We start from the raw sequence: 25,045 nt of genomic DNA, 5'->3' as shown, positions 1-25,045 counted from the left end.
TGTGGGGCTTGGGTTGGTTTTTTTGGGTTGGTTGGGTTTTTCCATCTGAAGAGAAGACTGAGGAATTATAACCTTGGCAATGAAATTTGCTTTAGAAAAGTGGTTTTTATTCAGCCAGAGTTTTTAAATATTGCCTTTTTATTCAAGTAAGGTATGTGGGAGAAAGTGATTTTGTAGTCTAATCAGCATCCTTTCTCTGTTAATGCTGTTAATATTCACACTTGGACAGTACCTGAGAAATATGGCAGAATTGACACCAGAGGGATGTTTCTAGTAACAAAACAAAGTAAGGGATTAAAATGCATTTACTTCTTTTCATATAATGGAGTGAAAAAGGACTTTCCTTCAACTTACCTTTAACACTTTCTTTTAGAGGATAACTTATGTTCATTATGTGAATAAGACTAAATAAAGCTGACAGCCTCTGAGCTACTGATGTATACAACTCTATGCTCATGTGTGCTAAACACTTCACTTATTTCACTGCACTGAGGATGCTTTACCTTAACATAGCAGGATATAAGCTTTCATCTGAAGTTAAATGCTGCCATGCTTAGACACTTGATTTTGTCTGCTGGAAGTGTTTGTGCACAGATAGTGTAGGAGTTAACGTCAGATCTGCAGTGGTAATTCTCTGTCTAATGGGGAGTGTAAGAGCTTAGGGAAGGGTTTAAGAACGAGAAGTACTCACCCCCAGTAACTGATAATACTCCTGTATCTTTAAGACGTTCCCCCACCAAAAGAAGTGGTTTTCACTGGAAAAAGTTGTCAGGCACTCCATAACAGAATTAATCTCTTCAAGTGTATTTAGCAGAGCTCAGATGTTTTACTTCAGGATGGGCTGACTCTTCCTGAAAGTGTGTTTCTCTCTGTGGGTTGTAAATGGATTATATGGAATTAACTCAGGTGTCAATATCTACATTGCTGAGGTGAATCCTACTGCTATGCTGCTACCCTTTCCTATTTTTTAACGGCAAAAAAAAATCTGAAAAATTCCATGAGTTTGGTGCAATAATGAAAATTCAAGCTCCTTTTCACAGGACTTAGACTCATACTTTTTCCTCTTTCTTTGATCCCTTGATTTCTGCATTTCTTTTCTAGTTGCTTGCCTTCTGTCCCTCCTAGGGGAGGGAGTTGTAACTTTGATCCAAGAGTGAACGAAGACACTGAATTAAATTTTACTGCTTCAATGGCTGTGCAACTTCTTAGTGTTAGATCAAAAGGTGAGCACAGTGAACATTGTCATCTCAACTTCTTTTGCTTAGATCCATTCTGTGAGTGTGATCTTCCATGATTGTAGTGGCCAGGGTGTGCTTCAGTCCAGACTGACATCTGGATGCAAATCTTCCTTTTGCTACTGATATTTCCAGAGAGGGGTTGAGCTTCTGAGTATGTGCTTCTTCAGCATTTCTTATGGCAGAGTTGGATCAACCCCTCTGATCAACCTACTTGTTTTCTTTGTTGCAGCTCTTAACTCCACTTGTGCTTCCTGTAGGACATTTTTGTGCCTAGCACAAGCAGAATGGGCAAGTGTATTCTGCAGCATGCTCCAAAGGCTGGCTCCCAGTGCCTGAACTGGGCATGTTGATGCCACACACTGCAGCTCATCTCTGCCTGCTTCTTCCAGTGGGGAAAAAAAACAAACTACCAAAGTTGCTCTGAAATGAATTTACCCCAGTGTATTAGAAGCCATGGAGATAGATGCATACTTGCAGTAAAGAGCTATGAAGCACACCAGAGTCCACTACTAAAGTGTAATCTTTACAATTGCTTTTCACCTTTGGCATACCTACATTTTATTTGAGAATTGTAATTACACAGTCTAGGGCTAAGGAAGGAAATCAGGAGGACTGTCTGTGCATGGTCTAAAAGTCTTGGTTGTATTGGAGGCTGGGATCTATCAGCAGGCAAGAGAATCCTGGAGTAATTTTAGTTTCCTGTTTGTACCTAAAATGAAGATAGAATGAAAGGTACCTGTGCTTTTTTGCCTTTGCTTTCATGGGGTGTGGTCCCAGCAGTTTCAGTCAGGGTTTGCATGTACCTAAATGAAGGATCAGCAAATCAAGTACACTTGATTTTAGACAGTAGAAATGCGTGGTGTTGTCACTGCATGTGATAACTGCCAACAGTGGCAGTCAGTGATAATTTCAAGTGTTTTCAGTACCTGTTCTTAAGGGCAATCTGCTTGTTTGCATATTGCTGCCACAGCTTGATTTTTCTTACCTGTTCTTTGCACGTCCTAAGTTTGTGGACTGGAGCCCATTTTTTATTCAATACATTTTTTGAGTCAGTAAACTGGGCTTTCATTTGCTGTCTTTCCTGGACTATTTCCAGTTTCTAAAGTAGATTTTGTGCTATTTTTTCCCTGCATTGTTTTTCAAGTAATTTTCTTTTTTCTTCTACCTCCTATTCTTTTTCATTGCACAGTATAGCATGCTTTCCTTGCTAAATTTTATGCTTTATTGTAACATCAGTGCTGCTTTTGTTAACCTTTCTGCTGTTCCTTATAATATATTACCTTAACAAGTCCCCAACATTCCTAGCCACTTAATAGCCAGAGAATGAAATAGAGGGCTTCTGAAAGATTAAGCCATGTTCTGTCTGCTAAAGGGCTGCTGAAAAACAGCTCTCCAGGGATTTTGTTTACTTTGGTATGGCCTTTAATTCCAGCTTCAAGAGTTATGCCGATGACAAAGAAAGTGATTTTTTTAATCTCAGTTTCATATACAGTGAGAAGGTAACTGATGGTAGTGTGAGCATTAGAAAGCAAAGCATAATCAGACTGAGTTGTAGACAAGGGAAAATTGTAGAATAAAAGGTACAGGAGGAAAGGGTGCTCAAGGTGGTGCTATGGGTTTAGGGAAGAGTATTTGGGCATCTGCTTCTTGGTAAAGAACCTGGGGGTATTGGTTGATAGCTACTGCACATGATCCAGTGTGTTCCCAGGTGTTCAAGAAGGCCAATGGCATCCTGGTCTGTATCAGCAGTAGTATGGCCAGTGGTACTGGGGCAAGGACTGACCCCCCTGTACTGGGCACTGATGAAGTCACACCTCGAATCCTGTGTTCAGTTTTGGGCCCCTCTGTACAAAAAAAAAGATATTGAGGTTGAGTGTGTCCAGGGAAAGGCAACAAAGTTGATGAAGGGTCTCTAGCACAAGTCTGGTGAGGAGCAGCTGAGGGAACTGGGATTTTTTTTATTCTGGAAAAAAAGAGGCTTGGGGGACCTTATCACTCTACAGCCGCCTGGAAGGAGGTGGTAGCCAGGTGGAGGCTGGTCTCTTCTCCCAAGCAGCAAACAATAGGACAAAAATAAATGGCCTCAAGTTGTGCTGAGGAGATTTAGTTTGGATATTAGGAAAATTTCTCCTTGGAAAGTGTTGTCAAGCACTGGGACACACTGCCCAGGGAAGTGGTGGAGTCACCATTCATGGATGTATTTAAAAGATGTGTAGATGCAGCACTTGGGGACATGGTTTACTGGTGGGACTTGGCAGTGCTGGGTTGGACTGATGCAATGAGGTCAGGATGCAATTCTGATAGCAAGGTCTGTTATGCTGGTGATACAACTTACTGGAAGAACTGGGGGTAGAAAAGGCATTTTGGTCTCAGTTCAAAGCACTGTTCAAAAGCACAGTTCAATTCCATGTTGGTCATAATTCATTTGCAAGCGGCAGTGAAAGAGGTGGTGTGCCGGGCTCCTTGCATGGGAATGTGTAGGAGGGGGTTTATCAGCAGGACAAAGATCTTACCTTGGCTGGCTAATGTTAAGAGTGACCTGTGCTCTGAATAGTCCAGGTAAGAGGAGAGTCTTCTGATATGTATTTTTACAGATGAGAGATAAATGTACTTGGATATTTGTGTGAAAATGATCTAGCTGGTGAGCATCCAGATTTCAAAGTGCTTTCCTAGGATAACAATGTCATTTAAATGTAAGCGTAGTTTGTTTGTTTGTAATGCCTGCCAACAATCTTTCTAGGAACAGGATATAAAACTGCTACTTGGTGACTTGTTTGTTCTGTTTTGATCTGTAGTTTAATTACAGCATATTTAATTGCTCTTTTCATTCACTCAGGAGGCAGAGCAGTTTCATTTTTTTCTCCTTTCCTGTGCATCTTTTTTTGTAGGCACACAGTTTGGTAGGGTAGTACTCATCAAGTGACTCAAAAAATAAAGATATTTAGATTGTCCTTTCAAACAGGAGCAACTGCTCTTTTTCTCATGAGGTCATAGGATTCCAATTTATTATTTTTATGCTGAGCTTGCTGCATGAAGATGGGGCTCCTTATTACTACAATTTTTTATTGGAGGTTTTCTGAAATTTCTTGTCTGGTTTCAGACTAGGGGATTTTGTCTTTCCATCTATTTATCGTGCCAAGTTCATACCAAGGTTGTAATTTTTTTCTGATCTATAAACTTCTATTAATAACTCAAAGGATCTCACATTTTCTGTTTATTGAGTTGAGATAAGAAACAAGTTAGATAGTTCTTCAAGAAGAATATTTATGTTATTATAAACCAATGCTGGTCCCAAAGGGGAGATACTGTTCCCTTTCTTTTTTGTGTTTGCTCAGTGTTTGCTAGTTGTTTAATGAAACAGATGAGGGACTTCTCTTTGATTGGAACTAATCTAGAAGACAAGATGTTTGCTGCCTTAGCTTGTGGGACTTCAGACTTCACACATAAATGAAGGAAAATACTAAAGATGCTGGAAATGTGGTCACATTTCTTGTGCTTTTTGTAAGGGATGGTTACCAGCTGACTGGTTTTAAGCAAATTTATGCCTAGAGTACCTGTATGTAAAGGGAATTAGCTGTGTGGTTAGTGTGATGGGCTAAGTGGTACATAGACATAGCATGGTTTGGGTTGGAAGGGACCCTAAAGATCATTCCAACCACCCTGCTGTGGGCCGGGACACCTTCCACTAGACCACACTCCTCCATCCAGCCTAGCCTTGAACGCTTGCAGGGGTGGGGCATCCACTGCTTCTCTGTGCAGCCTGTTCCACAGTGGCCATGTACTGACTCTTTACTGATGTCTGAGGATGTGCTCTTGCCTTTGCCTGTGCCTCCAGGACAGTTCCCTCTGGCACTCACAGCAGAGCGATTTGAACAGGGTGGAAACAGTCTCCTATTTGCCATTAAACTCCATGCAAGGCGTCAGTAGCTAATCCACATCAGCTGTGTGCAGGTTGCTGAGAGCTACCTTCCCTCAGCAGAAAGGAGGTGGGAGACCATTAATGGTCTCATCAATCTCAGCTGTCCTCTTGCTCACTGTGGTGTTATTTGACAGTGCAGTCATAGCGTGCAGAGGTAATTTTGGTTAAGGCAGAAGGATGAAAAAGAACATACAGTTAATGGAAATATTTGCCATGTATGTCTTATGAGTAATTTTATTTTCTCCACTTGCCACAACAAGTTAGCATGGAAAATGGTTTACTAGTGTAACTGGGAAGACCTGTTTGTGTTCATGAAGCATAAAAACTGCCAGCGGCCTTTGCATCCCACAGTTTTATTTTTTGTTTCCTTCAGTCCAGGGTCCCCCCAGCACTAAGTTCTCTTCCTGGGTCCCCGAAGAAGGACAATAGGCATAGACTTGGCAATCCACATCAGTACCAGGTGCTCTGTGTACATTATGGTTCTGATCCTCCTCTCTGTGTCCAGCAATCCATGTCTACTCTGATGCCAAGTTGTTTTTGTTTATAATAATTTTCAAAATAACAGATTCCCCCATTGTCATACTGGACTCAGGACTTTGTCACATTTTCTATTTTCATCAGCTGTTTCAGGTTTATTTAGGTGAGTTGTAAGCCTTTTCATTTTGGCAGGGAAAATAAATACTGTTATATGAAAAGCTGTCTTTAATCTATGGTTGTGTATGTGTTCGAAAGTTACAGCTTTTCTAGCCAGATGATGGGCTTTTCACATGTTTGTAGGTTTTCTCTTCCATTTGAATTATTCTGATGTTCCTGAATTTTTTAGACATGTGACAAATGTATAGGATGCTCCCTGAAATGCTGGAGTAGGCAGAATAGTGTTCAAAGGCTCCTTCCTGTGTGAGGTCCAGATGACAGCCTACCCTCCAGGGAAGTGTAGGGCTTAACAAATGGGCTGAACTCCACCAGAAGCCTTATAATTGTATATAGTGACTCATTCTTCCTGGCTTATGACTTCTTTCTATGAAAACTATGTGTTTTTGAATATCTAGGAGAATGCACCATACTTTAATTATAGCCAATTCTTTGAAATAATTCTTCTTTTACAAAAACACGGTACAAGTGCTGTTCGTCCTGTGCACAGTCCTGGGGTTTTCTCCGCTGCTGTGAAGGTTTTAGAGAACTCCTGTATTGCTTTCCATAGAGATCAAAGTTTCATAAAAGTTTGAGAATATAATTCAAATTTAGAGGGGTTTTTAAAGTATATTCCATCACGCTTTTTTGAACAGAACCTCACTCACAATGGCAATTATACAAGAAGGATTCTGGGTGTTGTTCCAAGTTCCTGAAATGAGTGATGCAGGTCCCACATGAATGGAGACGAAATTTTGCAAAGGAGATACAGTCTACTGTTATTTGCTGAAACCAGACAGCAGCACAACCCAAAATAATTATGTTATGTTCATTCTCTTTAGTGTTATGTTCTTTCTCTTACATGTAGGATAGAACAGCATTGTAAAAATGATCCTTACTGATGTCTCAATTCAATTAACTCTTGTCAGGAATTCTCTCTATAGTATGAACAAAACTAATTTAATTTATAGTTATGCAGGTTCAATGCACTTCTGAGAGGATTGAAATGCTAATTGTGTTTACTAGTACAATTTTATTCCCTGCCAGCTAGGTTCTCTAGGAGAGATTTGCCATGACTCTTTAGCCTTCCTAGGCCATCTCCCTTAGCTGGTGTTTATGGACAAGTCAGGTGCACATCCTGTATTATTTACAGTTACTTTGGACTTAATACAGAGTTTGTTTCTCAGTCCTGTAGGCTTCTGCTCCTGTGGTTGTTGGGGCATGTGGCAGGTCAGGGTGCACTCTCTAGAGGGCAAGCTAGACATCAGTTTTCTTCTCCAAACCTCCTGCCTCCTTCATTACACCAGGAGGATACTGTAGGATTCCTCTCAGCAAAGGGAAGAGGTGAAAAGGCAGCCTAGAAATCCAGTCATTAATATTCCGTAATAATGCAAAGCATCTTGAAAGGGTAGTAAAGAGAGAATGGATGTGAAATGTTTTGTGAAGTTCGTAAAAGTAATCACATTGGTACATTATGAAGATCCTAGAAATACAAGCGCTGAAATGCAGAAACTGAGAAAAGTAAGGTTTCTGTAGGTACTAACACAATTCAGAGGAAGTGCTGACCCAGGAGTGTGCATGTTTCTCCAACTTCTGAAATTTTTCATGTTCTCCATTTTTTTCTAACACTAAAACTCTAGCAGAGATTTTTGTGGTGACTGGGGATTTGATTATTTTAAACAAATCACCTGTGCTTTTTTTAAACTAGGATTTCTGTCAATATGTACCCATAAAAAGAGGTCTAATTAAAAACAAACAAATAAAAAAGGATGCTGACCAAAAGCTTTGATTCAGCAAGATTTTGAATGCTCTGGCTCAATTCCATGTCACACAAACACAAGCAGAGGTTTAATTGTATGACTTAACATAGATAGAATTACTTATGTGTATAAAGTGCTTTGTTCTTAGTTTTGTTAGTGCCAGCTGCTTGGCACTTGTAGGGGTTAAGACCTTTGATCTTGTTCCTTTTAAAATGTGTGTTAGTTCAAAATCATGAAAGGCAGGATTTTTCAGGAAAAGCAAGGAGAGGTACTAAGTGTTTTCAATATGTAATGGAAATATATTATATGCAAATGGAATGAAAGAGAACAAGTCAGGACTTGTTGCTTATGAATTATTTACACTGAAAAGAGGTCTCTTTGAGGGTACCAGGCTGGTACTTTTTATATTTATTTATTGAAGGAGTCTGTGTGTGAATTTTTTATTTCTGGAACAACACAAGCATTTTCATTAAAGGGATCTTTTAGCAATTCAATATGTTAATCTGAAAATCAAGGCATTTGATTGAAAGACAAAAAATGGTTGAGTGAATTCAAGTTAGATCTTGAAAAGATTCACCCAGGTAATGTATAAATGAGTAAAGGAACAAACATCTCATTGATATCTAGTTTAGAACAAACACATTTGGTGTTCCAACTGTTTATCCTGTGTCAAGTAATGCTACTGGACTAGCAGAAAAATCATAATAATAAATTATGAGAATAAATATTCTTAGGTTTAAAGCTTTCAGTGTGTGTGTGCATGGAGTACTGAAAATGCTTTTAGAACATGAAATTGTATGCAAAGAGTAGAGAAATAAAAGTACATGAGAATAATTTTTTAAGTTTTTTCTCAGTAAATTACAGATGAGAAAGCTGATGTTATTAGACACGTAGAATTGCATTATTAATTATTAATTAGATATTTTTTGGAAGTTATGCTACTCATTAACTTATAAAATCAATGTTCTGCAAATTTGCCACTTGGTGGTGCCAAATTGATTTATAAATCACAGATGTGAGCTGAGATAAGCTGTTGAAGTTGTTCCTGAGGAGTGTACACTAAGAGAGACAAATTTGGTTGGAAAACTTTGATTTTGTGGCAGCACTGGTACAGCTGTACTCTGGCAGCACTTCTGGCAACCACTCCTTAAGTCCCATGTTTTGCATACCTCTTTGTCCCTCCAGTACAAGAGAGAGTAAGTGCAAAACTACCTCTGTGAGAACAGAATTTCAGGAGCATTTCTTCCATACCCCATGCACCTGGTGAGTAATAGTTTGGATCCAGTGATATTCCAGGTATGGTGCAGAATATGGCTTTGGGGTTTCTACAGGCAGCTCTGGGTGTGCTGCTTGCAGTGTTATTTTTGTAGGTGTTTCACTGGAGTAGTTCCTGTACAGTTGTGGTTTTAACACTGCCAGGATTTCCACAGGTTTATCACTGGGCTTTATATTCTTGAACTGAAGATGATTATTCTAAGTATTAATCTAAACAAAAAGACTCGTGTTTAAATTAATCTTCCTCCGTGTCCCAGTTGCAGGATGGCTCTTCAGCAAGCAAGAAGTTTCGTTTTATTAAAATGTCTTAATTTGTCACAGCGTTTCACTGTTATCAGTGTTTAGCATTGAAGAATATTTGCACCAGACTTAATTACTTCTTTTTTGATTTTTCTTTTTCTCTCTCTCAATACTGCAGTCCCAAAAGAATTGGTGGAGCTTCACTTGAAACTGATGAGAAAGATTGGGAAGTCTGTCACAGCAGACAGATGGGAAAAATACTTGATCAAGGTACAATATACATGTTGTATTATTCTGCAGTGCTGGAGTGTGGTTGTGATGAGCAGTTTTGTGTGAGCAAGCCCTAGTATGAGCTACAGGAGCCTAGGGCTGTGCCAGCATCGACACACATGCATCAGATCCCAGCTTAACTTGCAGTCTGCTTAGGCTTGTGGAAAAACAGTCTCTGAAGATAGGCACCATATTCTGCATGTGAAGAAGCATCCACCCTCATAATTGGCAGGAAAATACTTTCTTGAGTATTAAGATCCTAAAGAAAGGATATTTAATAGTCTGCAGATGGGTTAAATTGAGCAGAGATTTATACAGTAACAGTTCACTTGTATATCACTTGTCCAAATATGTTTTAATTACTGTGATTTGGCTGATATTCATACAGGAACCATGCAGAGGTCTTGTAACATGTGTTAATCACAAAAGAAATTATTGCAGTGATTTATATCTGCATGTTCAGAATAGCACAGCTAAGATGAAAATGTAATTATGCATCAGTAAAAATAGAGCATCCCATTGTTTTACATAATTCTGTCTTGTATTTTAATTGCAACTGTGTCTTTGTTGGTACTTTACGTACAAATAGTTTCCTGTTTAAATAATTTACACTGCTTCAAAAAATGGAAATATATGGATAGTCAAAATTAATAGGTTACCATTTCCCCTTTGGGTATGTTCCATGTGTCTTTTAATCCACAGAATTGTTATTGTCTTGTTATTGTCTGTACAGCCGTGATCACATCTTGCTTAGAAATACAGCATCATGGTAATAGCAGCCGTACAAATAATGGCACTTGGCAAATCCAGCTGCAGGTCTCCCCCTTAAATGCTGTCTATAAGCTCTACAGAGGTATGAATTTGTCTGGAGGTTTGTGTACCCTTTAAGATGATGATGTTTTTAGGGCTGGGAATGTGTTAAGGAATAACCTGCTAAAGGGCCTTTGTTAATTCTGACCTGTTAACCAATTGTAAAGCACTGATGATAATTTTTAAAAATAGTAATGTAATCATTTATGTAACTTTTGTGTACTTTGTGTATTATCAGTACTGTGGTTACTGAATTGTGTTAAATTCCTTAATAAACCCAAAAACCATTGCAGCAAACAGAGAAAACCCAACTCTGACTGGTGAACTTATGTACTCCACTGGAGCCACTTACCAATTGTATGGTAAGCAGAAAGCAGGGCAATAAAACAAATTTGAGGGGGTAGTTTGGAAAAGTCTTCAAAACTGTTTGGAAATTCTTCTACAGGAAAGCAGTAAGGATACCCCTCACACCCCTGTTAAGACCAAGTAAGTGTTAATAAATTCTACTTCATTTAACAGTCTCCAGAGCTAACTTGAAGCTTATTCTGGCCAATGGTTCAAAGGAACCTTGAAGAACAAAGGAATTTGAATATAACTAATTAGAAAGGTATGCTAATATTGTCCCCATTTCAAAGGAGTATGATTAATTTAGAAAAGCAAGGAAGAGTATTGGGAAATGTCACAAAAGCCAGGAAAAACTGAAAAGGTGTGGAACCACTGAGAGCATTTTTCCTTGCTACCTGCAGTATTTGTTCTACATATTATTGATGGCACTCAAGAGGCAAAGATGACCTGTTTTTTCTTTGTTAGAAATTACTGATGTGTTGCTTTGATGAAACAGGGCTTGCTATATTCTACATGTTCTTATTTAGGCAGAAACTTTAGTGGAGGACATTCAGACTTACATGCTCTTAATATTTATGCATGTATGTATTATAATATTTTGTTTATATACCAGCTAATTATAAAATGTGCTTTACTTGATTGTTGTGCGTATAAAGAGTACCATAAAAATTCCCTTTAAGCTGTGGCTGGTATTTTGACAGATGGATATATTTTGGGATAGGAAGTGAACATGGTAGTTGAGAGTTCTTTCCCATCCCTCTTCTGGTGGTGAACTACCTGAGTTGGATCCACCAGCATGTGCACTAATCTTCTGTGGAAGAAAATAATTGTAGGTCTCTTTGAGTCTGACTTTCTTCCTCTGCACAAGGAATGTCTGGGGTAAAGAAATGCCTGGTCCTAAGAATTCCAACAGCTAAGAGGAAGTGTCCAGCTTAGCTGATTTTGAGAAACATGTAGTCAGGTTGCATTGCATTGTCTCCTGACAAAGTGTTTTACTTAAATATTGTCAATCATACCTTGCGTTTCTCTGTACTGGTCCATCTGAAACCTTCAACTCAAAATCAGCACATTCTGAACACATTTCTGATTGTTAGAATTCAGGTGTCTGTAGTCCCAAGTGAGAAGATTTCTTTTTTGTGTTCCTATTTTCCTTTTTTCTAGTGAACTTTTGTAACATGGTAATAAGTGTGGGATGCCATCATAGATGCTTTGGAATTATTTGAGAGAGATGTTTCAGCATTTCTTGCAGGGTGGGAAGGTGCTGACCACTCTTAGCATGCAGAAGCCAGCAGTTCCTGCAAGCAGCAGCTTTGTTATCAGTATGAAGCATCCTCTCTGGGAAGGCAGACATTAAGATTTCAGCAGAGCCTGGATCAATGAGGTCTGTAGTTCAGGGTTGTGACAGTATTTGTCAGGAGAAAGCACAATTATCTGGTTGTTAATTGTCAAAATGTAGTAATTTCAGTCTGAACAGATGCTTCATCAGCTCAGATGTCTCGAAGCTTTTGCTTTGACAGTCACACATTTCGTAGAACATGAAGCTTCTCATTATTGCTCTCATACTTAATGAGTAAGTAATGAACATCAACTGGCATATACCCTGAGCAAGGGTTTTGATATACAGGATCCCAGTATTCTTCATATTACATGATTGAAAAGGAGAGAGAAAGTGGAGTAGCCTTATTTAGTGAGTGAGCAGCCATTGTCTCCTGCTGTGAGCTTTGGCTTGGCATTAGAGAAGTCCCTGTGTAATATTCCTTAACCTCAGAGCAGGAAAAACTACTCTTCAGCAGGATCCCTTGTGACCAGAATGCTCTTCACTGTTCTCTGTAGGTCACAGCTTAAAGTCAAAGTATGATTTATGGTGAGGCTGAGCTGACCTAACTGCAGGTTTATCCTTGTGCCACCTGAGAAATGGTGTCAGTAGTTAGGGTAGTGAAGGGTTGGTAGTGTGGCTGTGGGGACAGGGGAGGAGTAGCAGCCCCTTGACTTGGTTGGAGCCCAGGTGGAATTTTACATTATGAATCAGTTAATCTGTAGTTTTGGTGGGTGAAATTTAGGATTGTTTTTGCTGCTGTTTCCTGAGAAAGCTGCGTTCAGTTGTGATTGACAGGTTTCTAAGTAGCTTGGTAACTGTGTCTTATGTTTAATAATAATTTCTTGGTTGGCAGATTGCCCTGTTATGATTGAGTCCAGTCTTGCAGACTGAGGGGCAGCAGCGCCTCATGCACTGATTTGACAGTTGTGATTCAGCAATGGCAGTTCAAAATAAGTCCAACTGGAGGTGTAACTGTGATCAGCTTTTGCCTCCTTATGGTTATTTCCACTGGAATAGCCTTTCTGACTGGAGGTCCCACCATGTGTCCTCAACTGATGAGCAGCTTGTCTCTTCATGAGAGTTGTCTTAAGCATGTCTGAGTTGTTTAGGAGGAAAGGGAATTTCTTCACATGTATTATTTGAGCTCATGCTGATTCCATCTATTTCTCCTCTACTGCTGCTTTTTCTGGTGATAGGATTTTCCCCCCATATGGGTGTGGTTGAATCTATTTGCTTTAAATAGATTGAAATTGTCTGTACTTAAAATATTATAAAATATTTTTCAAGTAGCTTGAAGTTCAAGATATTTTGTAAAGAGTAATAATTCCACAGTGTGGAGTAAGTAGCAGTTACATTTGTTATCTGCCATACAGTTGAAGAACTTAGAGGGTCCCAAGAGAACCTGGCAACTTGTCTGCTAAGTGCTGCAAGGAGATATAATAGGAAGTTGTGTCTGCTTGAGAGAATTTATATTCTAAATAGACAGAAATAGAAAAATGTGAGATATGTGCACAGCAAAGAGAGTAATACCTTCCCATTCCAGAGTCATGCAACCTAATTTAGGATGTTTAGAGAATGTGGTGGTATCAGGACCTCTATGATCTCCTCTTCCATAAAAATTCAGTAGTGTTGGCTAACATGCCTCAGTTTTACTTTCTGTTTTTCTGTAACAAGACTTTCTGACTACAATCCCAAAGAGATCATGTATAATTAATTACTGTAGTAAGGTACTACTAATAAAAAAGTTTAAAGTTGCCTTTTTCTCCTAACCTTAAAAATCTGCTTATTTTGTTTGTAACAGATATGTCAAGAATTCAACAGCACTTGGGCTTGGGAGATGGAAAAAAAAGGATACCTAGAAATGAGCGTTGAATGCAAACTGGGGATTCTGAAGGTATGCATTCATTAGCTGAGGTTCTAAATTACTGCTTCTTCACTCACTTTAAGGTCTTGCAAATTTCACTTCACTGAACCATAAGTGCATGTATTAAATATAGAGCTGATTTTGGAACAGACATAATATTATTCATTGTAGTGGGATGGACCCAAACTGCACATAGCACTTTGTTTGCATATTTTTCACACTTTGTATTAAAATAGTCTCGTGCTTACTGCTTTGTCTAGAGCTCTTTGCCTGTGCAATACACAGTTTAAAATGTGTTTGTTACCTTGCTGAAGTCCAAAGGCAAAATGGGACTTCATCTTTTCTGGTCTTGACAAAATCGTCAGGGTTGGTTCCAAGTTATTGTGGGTTCTATTGTAGAATGAGATCATTTGTACTATGTAATAAAAATTGAGAATAAACTTTCTAAGCTAGCCAGGTTAAAAAAAACAAAACAACAAAACCAACACAAATCCTTGTATCTCATTTAAAAAACAGTGTGGTCTGGAAAAGCCTGATAGCTACAGCTGACACACAGATCCAAACAGAAAGAGGCCTAAAAACAAGTTCCAAATCACATTGAAATGAAATGAGCTGATTTTCTTCTTTTTGTTCATATTTTTGATATCTTACCAGTCTTTCTACTTTTTCAGTATCTCTGTGAATGTCAGTTTGATGACAATCTAAAGTTTAAGAATATCATTAACGAGGAGGATGCTGATGCCATGCGTCTGCAGCCCATTGGTCGGGACAAGGACGGCCTCATGTACTGGTATCAGCTGGATCAAGAGCATAATGTCAGAATGTACATAGAAGAACAGGATGACCAGGATGGATCCACATGGAAGTGCATTGTTAGGTATTCCTTCTTTTTGTTCTGTGGGGTTTTTAGCTGTTTGTGACTCGGGCTCAGAAATGTATTGCAATAAATCTTCATTGCTTACACAGTAGGATTCATGACAGTGTGGTTTTCTGCATCGATATCTATGTTCTAGAGAAAAATCATGTACAGAAATAACTCGCAGATTTGTTGGTGGCAGCCATCACATATTTTGTCTCCTGCTAGTTCAAGCTACAATGAATAAAGAGTAGCAAGAGAAGACTGTCTTGAGGATGGTGGCTCCATATTGCTTACTGGCCAGATAAATACCTTGGAAAATAGAACACTCTTGCTTCTTTAACTTGAGCTTTGTTAGGAAAGCTACAAGTGGACAGATTTGTTGTTGGGGAAATCATATTGCAATTACTCCAGCTGGAAGGAATCCAGAGGAGACGGAGATGCTCAGAGAGCTGGAGAACCTCTCCTATGACGACAGGCTGAGAGACTTGGGATTGTCCAGCCAAGAGAAGAAAAGGATCCAGAGAGAACTCAGAGATCTTTCTAGTACCTAAAGGAGCTCAGAAAAAGGGGAGAGGGATTTGTTACAGAGGCATGTAGTGACAGGACAAGGGGGAATGGCTTCAAACTGACAGGACAGGTTTAGATTTGGTATTACAGAGAAATTCTGCAAGAGTGGTGAGGCAACAGGTGGCTCAGAGAAACTGGCTGCCCCATTCCAGATAGTGTTCAAGGCCAGATTTGATAGTTGCTCAAAAACAGCTTGGTTTTGTAGATGTCGTCCTTGGCAGGGAAGTTGGAACTGGATGGTCTTTGATGGTCCCTTCCAACCTGAGCTATATGCAGGTTATTTACACTGCCATGCCTTCAGTAACCGAGGGAGTCATACAGAAGTGTTTAAACCACTATCAGTGGGCCATAAAATGTTAAGTATTACTATGAATTACATGTAGACAGCTGTTGTGGGGGAATTAAGTAAATGTATCCAAACAAACAGATCAAGAGCTGATCCATTCATCATCCATCTCTTCCATGCACTATAGACTCCAGAACTCACTGACAAAAGAAGAAACCAGGGTTCTGCTGGGAAGGTTCTAACACTCCACACTCACATCAGAAAACCACAGTAATGCGTTAAGAAAACGGAAATGGTTTTAAAACCCATGAGACTCCAGATACTGGGATCATTGCGGGCTTCCTTTCTTTCTGTAAATCTAGGGAACACAAATTGCTGAATATTGACTTGGAAAAACAGATGTGAGAGTCTTATTATTCTAGTCCATTAAGAAAGCAATGATTGTTCAATTATGGCTCAAATCCTTTATAAATTGAGGTGTTTTTTTAGAAGTTGGATGTACAGTTTAAAGAAGGAGTTAGAGTGTGCTGAGATTCATGCTCATACAGATGTGCACCAAAGTTTTTTGCTGTCATAACTTGAGTCAATGGAGTTTTCTAGACAGCTTGGTATTTGTTGCGTGTGCTTAGGATAAGCACTTGCAAAAAGTATCTAAATTAATTTGCTGCTTGCTTTTGCAAATTTCACTCAAGTGATATGGTTGCTTCTTTGATGCATGAACAGAGAGCTGTAGCTTGTTCTCTGCTGAGAGGAAAAAAGAAATAGCAGAGACTAATCAGTTATGGTTAATGAGAGGATAATAAATTACAGAATAATAGTAGCAGCTTAGATCCAGACCCAACAGGAACAGAGTTAAGATAGATAAGTAGATAAGGTCCTTCCAAACGCATAATTTTATTTTTGTATGGATTAATTGAAAGGTTTCTGGCTGCAGAGGTGCAGCCTCTGGTGGGACAAGCATTTCACTCTGCTTGTGTTTTGACTATACAACTCTATAAGGTTTCCAGGGTAATTAATTTAAGCAGATAATGTTTGCTTATTCTTTATGAATTCCTTGAGGGTAAGTAAGTGGCTTTATCAGACAGTGTGTTTTTTCTCTTCTAGAAACCGCAATGAGCTTGCTGAGACCCTTGAGCTCTTGAAAGCACAAATTGATCCCGCTCTGTTGAAAAACACCAATTCTCAGCAGGAGAATTCATCACGTGAAAGTCCAAGCATAGAAGATGAGGACACCAAAAAGGGTGAAGAAGCAGCTCCACAAGGTTTTCTGCCTTCTTTTCTCAAACTTTAAGTGTTTTGCAATGGCAGTGTTAGAATTTTCAGCTTCACAGAAAGTTACTGTGTTAGATTAGGGCTTTAAAAAATGTGAATCAAGTAAATATTGAATACTTTGAAATTCTGAATATATTTGGAGGTTTTTCAGTGCATATTTAATCTTAAACATTTATTTGTAGGAAGAGAGCTGTGTAAAAATGTTTCCTCAGTGATTTTTTTTTTGCTGTACATTTTGTATAATATTGTAAATGCTCATTATTGTATGTTTTTGTGGGACACTGAACTACTGCCAAACTTCTCCTGTTTTAGCAACATTAAAATCTGAAAAAGAAAAAAAACTGCTTGTTCAATGCCAAGATTGAAATCAAGACAGTATTGGGTGTGGTGCTGATTCTTGCTTTTGAGTTAGAATTAGAAAAATAGAGGTTATTTCCTCAAATGTTTCACAGTTGACACGATATTTCAAGAAGACATGAGCTCAAGTTAAAACAATTTAAAATGCTAAAATATTGTAGAAGTGAGGCTATACTTACCTGCCTCCACTATATTGTTGTTATTAAAATCACAGAACTGTTTAAATTGGAAAATATTTGCAATATCAAAGCCAAGAACCTTCTTCCTTCCTTATTATCATGTCATTGCATGTATTCAGTGACTTGCCTGACTTGTTGGTTTGTGCATTGGTTTTGCTAAATATCAGTCAGCCTGGAGTATTTGACTTTTTTAGAATCTAGTCTTCTTTTAGGTTGTGAAGAACAAAAGCTTGTTATCCCAAGTAATTTTACCCCAGTTTTACTGCCTGATCTTATTATTTTGTTAAAATACAGGATTTTTTTTTTTTTACAATCAGAAAACAAAATTTAATATTCCAGTGTGTTAGTAGGTGTTTCTGCAAATGTGTAGAAGTTAATTGGATGAATGGAATTAGCCACGACTTGTCTTGTTTTTGAGTATCAGAGAGAAGGAATTACTGTTCTATTTTCCTTCTTTGCAAAAAGCAGTGTAGAACAGAAGAAATAAGTAAACATTTAGATAAAATTGGAGTTGTTGTGGAAGTACTAAGAGATAATTGTAGAAATGGCAGTAAATTGTGACAAAACCCAGCAGAATTATCTTTCAGTCTAAGGCGTTTCCAGTATCTAACTCTGTATGTAAGTGCCAACACAACCTGCATGGTTACCAACACTGCAGAATTAATTCCATGTACTAATTGTGCTTTTGTCTCAGTCAAGCCAACTTAAATCATCTGATTGAGACCTCTTCTTCAGATATGATTTTGCTTTATGTTGAATTCAGGAGCAGCCATTTGAAAACATTTGAAATGTCCCTACTGTAGATAATTCCCCAAATCCTGTGGCACACTCACATGGCTCAGTACTTGCATTTGGCTGTGTATTGGTGTAAAATCACCTCTCTGCACTAGTTGCAGAATCATAGAATAATTTGGGTTGGAAGAGACCTGTCAAGACTGTCTAGTCCAACCTCCCTGCTATGAGTAGGGACATCTTCTACTGGATCAGTTTGTGCAGAGCCCCATCCAGCCTGACCTTGAACACTTCCCAGGGATGGAGCAGCCACAACTTTGCTGGGCAACCTGTACCTCACCACCCCCGTGGTGAAGAGTTTTGTCCTAATATCTAATCTAAATCTCCCTTCCCTTAGTTTAAAGCCCCTTCTCCTGTCACTCCATGCCCTTGTCAAAAGTCTTGTAAGACCCCTTTATGTACTGAGAGATGTTATAAGGTCTTTCCAGATCCTTCTCCAGGCTGAACAACCTGTCTGTCATCCTGTCTCCATAGCAGAGGTTCCGCAGCCCTCTGAGCATCTTCATGGCCTCAATCCTACAGGTCCAGGTCCTGTGTATGTAATTGATAATGAAATTATTTTACATTTGCAATGATTTCAGTGCTGTCAGTGTGTTCACAGAACGTTCCTTAGAGCCTTACAGTTGAGAAACTGTAGTATTTCCTCCTTGTAGTCCAGGAATTGCACTGAAAGCCCTACTAAGATGTAGGGGAAATGTGCTGGAAGACCTGAAACTTGTTGGCTTTGGCCATTTTCCACATATCATTAAATTAGTACATGCAAACACATGTAACCTAACCCAATGCTGCATGTTTACTGGCCTGACTGATTGGCTCTGGTAGCGTTAGTAGAGCTTGTGCGTTGACTGAGTCATTTTGTGAATACGTGATATGTTTTGGGGTTAGTTCAGGGACTTAATCTATAGAACATGTGCTGATTTTTTGGTATGGAGATGTTTTGGCATTCTGGTGATCCTTAATGAAGTTTGGGAGAAAGCAGTAGGTGATGGGAAGAAGTGGCTGAACAAAGTTTAGTCAAACAGAAATAAAGAGAAAGTGGAAGAATTTGGACACAGAGGAAATACCTCATTCTCACTGTTACAGACAGATACCTTTGCAGAGGCACTTGCAGGAGCTCTGAGTGGGGATTCCTTCTATGAAAGGGGAAAAACCAACCTTGAGCCTTCAAAATGTGCACCTCTAAAGCACCTTACCACTTCTGGAGCCTTAGGGATGCATCTTTACTGTACTGATACTGACATTTATATGGCTACATGCCTTGTATTTGAAAATACAAGATCTGTGAATTCCTCCTCAATGTTCTTTTCTAAAACATTTAATTTTTTTTATGTAATTGTTAGCTGTCATGTCCTTTCCCCTGTTTGTTTTTTTTTTCTTGGGGGGGGGGGGGGGGGGGTGTGGGTTTGATTGTTTGGGGTTTTTTTGTTTTTTTTTTTTTTTTATCACTTTGAAGCTCTCATCATGTAAAAAAACTGCACTAGCTCAGTTGGAGAGGGGTGAGGTAGACAGAAAAAAAGAAGTCATCATTTTGTTTGCAGTTGTGGCACACTTGCAAAAGCATCTTCCAGATGGCAGGAGCTGCTGTTCTGGTATATACAGTGCTATTGTATTTGCTTTTTCTAATTAGTTCTATTTCTGGGTCACACAAAAGGGTTGGTAAAATACAAAAACCTGAAGTATCAACAGGCTGTGATAAAAATAAATAACAAGCTGAAGTACACAGTGACAAAATAGCTGTATGGTTTATTTGAAGTGCTGGAACTGTACTTCAAGCCCTAATGATCTAAAACTGAGTTAGCAAAGTGGAATAACCTGATTCTTTAAGCTCTGCAGGTTTCCTGGGATATGCTACTATTCATTGCTTGTTTTAAAAACAGCAGATGAAGTGAGTGTAGAATATTGTCTGCATGTAGGAGATGTAGTCATTGCCTGGAGAACATGGATGAATTTTGCCATAAGCCATAATGCTGAATGTATTTTCTCTGAACTGTTGGAATACCACAGTTAAGTTATCTTGAAATAAAAACACGTACAAACAGGAGACCCATTTCTCTGAGGAATTTCTCTTGAAGGCCATGGAATCTTACACTATGTTCTGTTTTCTGAAATAGTCCAGAGACTCAAGTGAGCTTTCATGCCTCTGCCTAGGTTTTGTGTATCATCTGGAAGTATTGTGGTAATACTGAAGAAGGGACTGAGATGTGTGTTGAAAGAAGCATAAATCTAGAGTTCTGCTACTGGCTTCTGAAATTTAGGTTTATCTTGATGTATAACTGGACTGAGCAGTGGTTCTATAGCTAAAAATTGTCAGCCCACTTATTTAATGACAGTGTTAGAGAAGCCAGATTCTGCTGATTCAGTGAGAGAAGAGTCCTTTTTGTGAGACTTGGGCTGTTGAGTTTTTTAGGTATGCCTTTGTTTTGGTGAAGTGTTTTGCAATCCTATAGGTCCCTTGGTTGTTTCTTAGCTGTTTTTCTCTGTCAACAGAAAATCAACCGAAAATCAAAGAAGAAAAAGAGGAGGTAGAGGAACAGCCAGTAGAATCCGAAAGCCTTCCTCCTCCTCCTGTGGTCAAAGAGGATGAAAATGCGCTTAAAATTGAGAAGGTGGAAGAAAAAGAAATTATAAAATTGCCAGTAATAGTAAAATTAGAGAAGCTTTCAGAACACAATGAAGAAAAGCAAGCTGTCAAGGAGGAAAGTGACTCCTTTAAGGAAAATGTCAAGCCTGTTAAAGTAGAGGTGAAGGAAAACAAAACAGAACCCAAAGACCTAAAAGAAGTAAAAAGCTGTATGGACAAAATAGCAGTTCATGAGCCAGAGAGGTTAGAATTTTGTGTTAATGTCAAAACTCCACAAGAAATTGTGGAGAAATCTGTGGAAGAAAGTGAAAAACTTAAGAATGACCAACAGGCAAAAATACCACTTAAAAAGCGAGAGATCAAACTGACAGATGACTATGACAGTCCAATAAAAGGGCCCCTGTGTAAATGTGTTACTCCAACAAAGGATGTTTTGAAGGAAGAAGGGAAACCAGAAGAAGAAGCTTTTAAGAGAGTCCCTACTATTACTGCTCTATGTCCTGATGGGAAAGTACTAGTAAATGGAGAGGTTAGCTGTGAGAAAATAACCCCAAGTGTCATACAAAATAGTAAGTCAGAACACTCTGCTAGTGCTGTGGAAGACAGCGCCTCGTTAAAAGAGAAAAATGGAAAAACTGGGGAAAAAGTAACAGACTCCCTAAATTCTGTTAGCAGAATTATAAAAACATGTGAGGTTGAGAAAAATGCAGTAACTGTGCTGAAAGAGATCGGGGCTGTGGTCTCTGAGGCTTCTAATCAGAAAGTGCCTTCAAAGGAGGAATCTAGTCCTGTGGAAAAAGAGTCCCTTGACAGCACAGCTACTGAGATGGTAGCAGAAGAGCCTTCAAACTCTGAAGAGTGTGCCAAAACAACTGAAGAGAAACAAGCCACTGATCTCAAAAACGACAGCCTGCCACCACCCAAAGAATGTTCAGAGAAGCTAGAGATGTCCCCAAATGCATCTTCTCCTGCAGAACTGCCTAAGCTTGCACTGGCTGATGAAGAGACTTTGAAAAGTAAAGATGAGCCTGAGGAGAAAAACAACTCTCCAAAAGCTGCCGAGATTCTTCCTACATCCACTTCACCTGTTACAGTAGAGAAACCTGTTTTAGAAAAGGAGGAGTCTGATAGTAAAATGGCTCTACCTGAGGACAGTGAAGTAGAAGAAAAATCCAGCTGTGAAAAACAAGAGGAAGAGCCAGAAGCTGCCGAAACAGAGCCAGATAAATTAGATGATGCCCATACATCTAATCTAGAGGACTCCTCAGAGGCTAAAAAGGAATCTCCTGAACCTAAAAGCAAATTTAAATATAAGCTAGTTTCTCAGGAAGAAACCTGTGCAACAGAGAATAAAGAAATAACTTCTGAAAGACAAAAAGAAGGAATTAAATTAACAATCAGGATCTCTAGTCGGAAGAGAAAGACAGAAACACCGCCAGAAGAGGTCAGCATTGGCCGCACATTGAGGCGGTCACCAAGAATATCCAAGCCTACTCCCAAAGTTGTGGAGACTCGGGATCAGAAGCCTGAGAAGAAGCGAGCTGAAGAGGAAGAGGAGAAACCTGCAGCAGCACAAAAACCAGAACGAAAAGAAGATAGAAAAAAACAAGAGAAGGAGACAAATTCTAAAGTTAACAAGGTAAATACAGTTTTATAACTTGGGAGTAAAGAAAACCCCCAGTCTTATTTATAAGGAGAATATACTCTTACATAGAAGTCCTGAGGACTGTGTTCCTTTGGTCATCTTTTACAAGAAACTAGCTTTGCAATCCAGTTAGTGGATTCAACCAATTTAAAAATACCCCTAAGGAGAGTATTAATATCTGTTGACTTTTTATCAACTTTGACAGTTGATAAAATCTGTCACTTAAACTTACCTAAGTGGACTAAATCAACCTGAATTCTCCTAAAAAAATGCCATGGTCAGATCTGAGTCTTCTGGCTGTGTAACTGAATAGAGACTTGTAACCCCTTTGGATTTACTAGGTGTATACTTGTTGGTGTGATTGGTCAGAATGATCATAAGCTAAAAAGGAACCAACAGATGGGGAAGAATAAAAATATTACGATTTCTGTTTCTAAGTGAAGCTAGAGATATTGTAGTGGTGAATTAATTATATAATTTAGCTTTTCTCACATATGTGATACACATTTTAATGTATTTTAACATAAACTTCTGTTTATGCAGAATAGATCTTTAAGAGTGCATGAGGTAAATATATCACAGAAGGTTAAAAATGCATTTGTATGATGTGCTTCTGAGACTGTGTATTTATAAATAACCCTTTATTAATTTATCTTCTGTTTTCTCTGGATATGCAGCACAAAAAAAAAAGAGGAATAATGAGTTTGTATTTTTGAGTTCACTTTTTTATATCAACTTGTAAAATCTTTTTAAATTTTCACCGCAACATATTTTTGACTGATACAGTTTTCCCAAAGCATTCACTCATTTAGCAAGTTTTTCACATACTTTTGTGTTGATTAACCTTAATAAAATGACAAACAGTTGATTTTTTTTCAGTGATTGGTAACATCTATACTTAAAAATTCTGTCACATGCATGGAGAAATGAAAAGCAAATTTTTCATTTAAAGATTTTAATTAAAAAAGCATGTGAAAGAGTGAAAGTCCTGAAAGTCATTAGAATTTTGGAATACTGTTGTTACAGGTGTTTTGACTGTTTAAATTGATCTCTATTTGTGAAAGATCAAGAGATCTAATGATGTGTACATTTCTAGAGAGATTTTAAAATAATTATGATAGAGTAAGAAGTGTGAGGCTGTTAAGCTTCCGTCATTTAAACAGGATGAAGAATACCATGATCTTTAATAGCTTACTTTATATCTTGGGGCTCCTTTTCTTTTAAAAGATGGATCTTATAGAAACCCGATTTGAAGTTGTGATGCTGTATGATGAATCTGTAGCCTAAGCTTGGACTATCATGGATTTGAAGTACCTTTGCTGTTAAAGCTTAAGGAACAGTAAAATCTCTAAACAGGTAGAAGATGATGTTAAGAACCCAAAACAAAATTTTACCAATATTACAGATGCTGCTTTGGTACGAGTCCATCCTGCAGGAGAAATAGAATATTTTGTGTATTTTAGTTTATTCAGCTTATTCAGGTCTGTGAAACATTTAGTCAAAATTCAGAAAATGTTTTGAGTTGAAAAGGCTGGAAAAGTTATTTCCCATTTTCAATGTCTGGGGAGGGGGCAATAAGTTGTGAGAGAATGATGGGTGTGAGAAAAAAGTCGGTCAATGGGGATAAATTTTTTTTCTGTTTGATATATTTCTTTAAATTTAAAATATCTCAGTTGCACAAAGTAGTTTAAATAATTCAGTATAGTCTTTTGAATTTTATTTAAAACCTGTTTCTCATTTGAAATGTGTTAGTATATATATTCAAAATATTTTCATTCATAATATGGTATGTGATAGAAGGGTATAGATGCCCCTTTGATTAGCAAAAAAAAAAAAAAAAAGCACCAACTGAACCATGGTTCACTTAAGAAAAATAATGAAATAGTATGAATGTGAAAGAAGACCTAGATAGAAATTACGCACTTAAAAGGTGGAGTGATCTTATTTCAGAAACAAATGCATTTTCTAAAGTAAAATAAAATGCATTAACTCTTTGAGGAGCAGTGGGGAGAAAACTTGCTTCAACCAAAACAGAATATTTTATCACGAAAACATCAGAAAGTTTAAGTGTGGAATTTACCATGTTCACTACTAAGCTGGCCTTGTAAAATAGAAAAAAAAGGGCTGAGTGGAAAAATTTGTCTTCCTACTTTTTAATTTTATTTGAAAATTTCTTTCTGCATGTAGATGCAAATTTTTTCCCTTTATCTGGTTGCATTTTAAGGATCTTGGAAAGACAAGATATTCATTGAAATGCTCTGCTGTAAATTTACTGCAGCTGTTCTGACTGAAATGAATCACTTCACTCTGGAGACAATTTTTTTTAAGATCTGGGAAGAAACTCTGTGGGCTTCCTTTGTGTTTTTTTCTTTGAAATGGTGTCTCATAGAGAAGCAAAGTTCGGTGGACGGGTACACGGACACGTGGCAGGTGGAAATACTCAAGTAATGAAGAGACTGAGGAGTCTGAGAGTGAAAAAAACTCTGAGGAGGAAGAAGAAGAGGAGGAAGAGGAGGAGGAAGAAGCTCCACCTGCTGATGATGATGAGCCCTGCAAGAAGTGTGGCCTTCCCAATCATCCTGAGCTGGTAGGTTTTTGCAGAAAGCTTCTGTGGCTTGTTGTGTCAGATTTGGTGCATAGGCTTTGATGTCTGAAGGCACATCATCCTTCAGGGTGGCCATATGTCGGAGAGTATCTTCTAGGTTTTAGGTGGTAAACTCAGGAGTAGATGAGTTACCTTTAATAAGGAGAGAAGGAAGTTATTTCTCCTGATTGCCAAAACAAAAATAGCATCTTTTACAAGGTTTAACACACCTTAGCCCATTGAGAATCAGTCTG

General features: G+C 38.4%; 1 protein-coding gene across 8 annotated transcripts in view; it reads left to right on the top strand.

Moving 5' to 3' along the window:
* Window positions 1-25,045, top strand: part of RSF1 (remodeling and spacing factor 1) — a 61,761-nt gene that overhangs the window by 15,580 nt on the left and 21,136 nt on the right. The window contains exons 2-8 of one of the 8 annotated variants that reach the window (XM_062487469.1): window positions 8,733-8,810; window positions 9,241-9,332; window positions 13,607-13,699; window positions 14,341-14,546; window positions 16,486-16,643; window positions 20,469-22,201; window positions 24,597-24,794. In XM_062487469.1, coding sequence (XP_062343453.1) covers window positions 9,276-9,332; window positions 13,607-13,699; window positions 14,341-14,546; window positions 16,486-16,643; window positions 20,469-22,201; window positions 24,597-24,794 — 2,445 coding nt within the window. In that variant the 5' untranslated portion in view covers window positions 8,733-8,810; window positions 9,241-9,275. The other 7 variants (XM_062487473.1, XM_062487471.1, XM_062487468.1 and 4 more) reach the window with 7 other exon arrangements.

This window comes from Cinclus cinclus, chromosome 2, assembly GCF_963662255.1.
Source record: "Cinclus cinclus chromosome 2, bCinCin1.1, whole genome shotgun sequence".
In the NCBI taxonomy this organism is placed as follows: Eukaryota; Metazoa; Chordata; class Aves; order Passeriformes; family Cinclidae; genus Cinclus; species Cinclus cinclus.
Note: the sequence above shows the minus strand (reverse complement) of the source record. Positions and strands in the feature narration are given on the sequence as shown.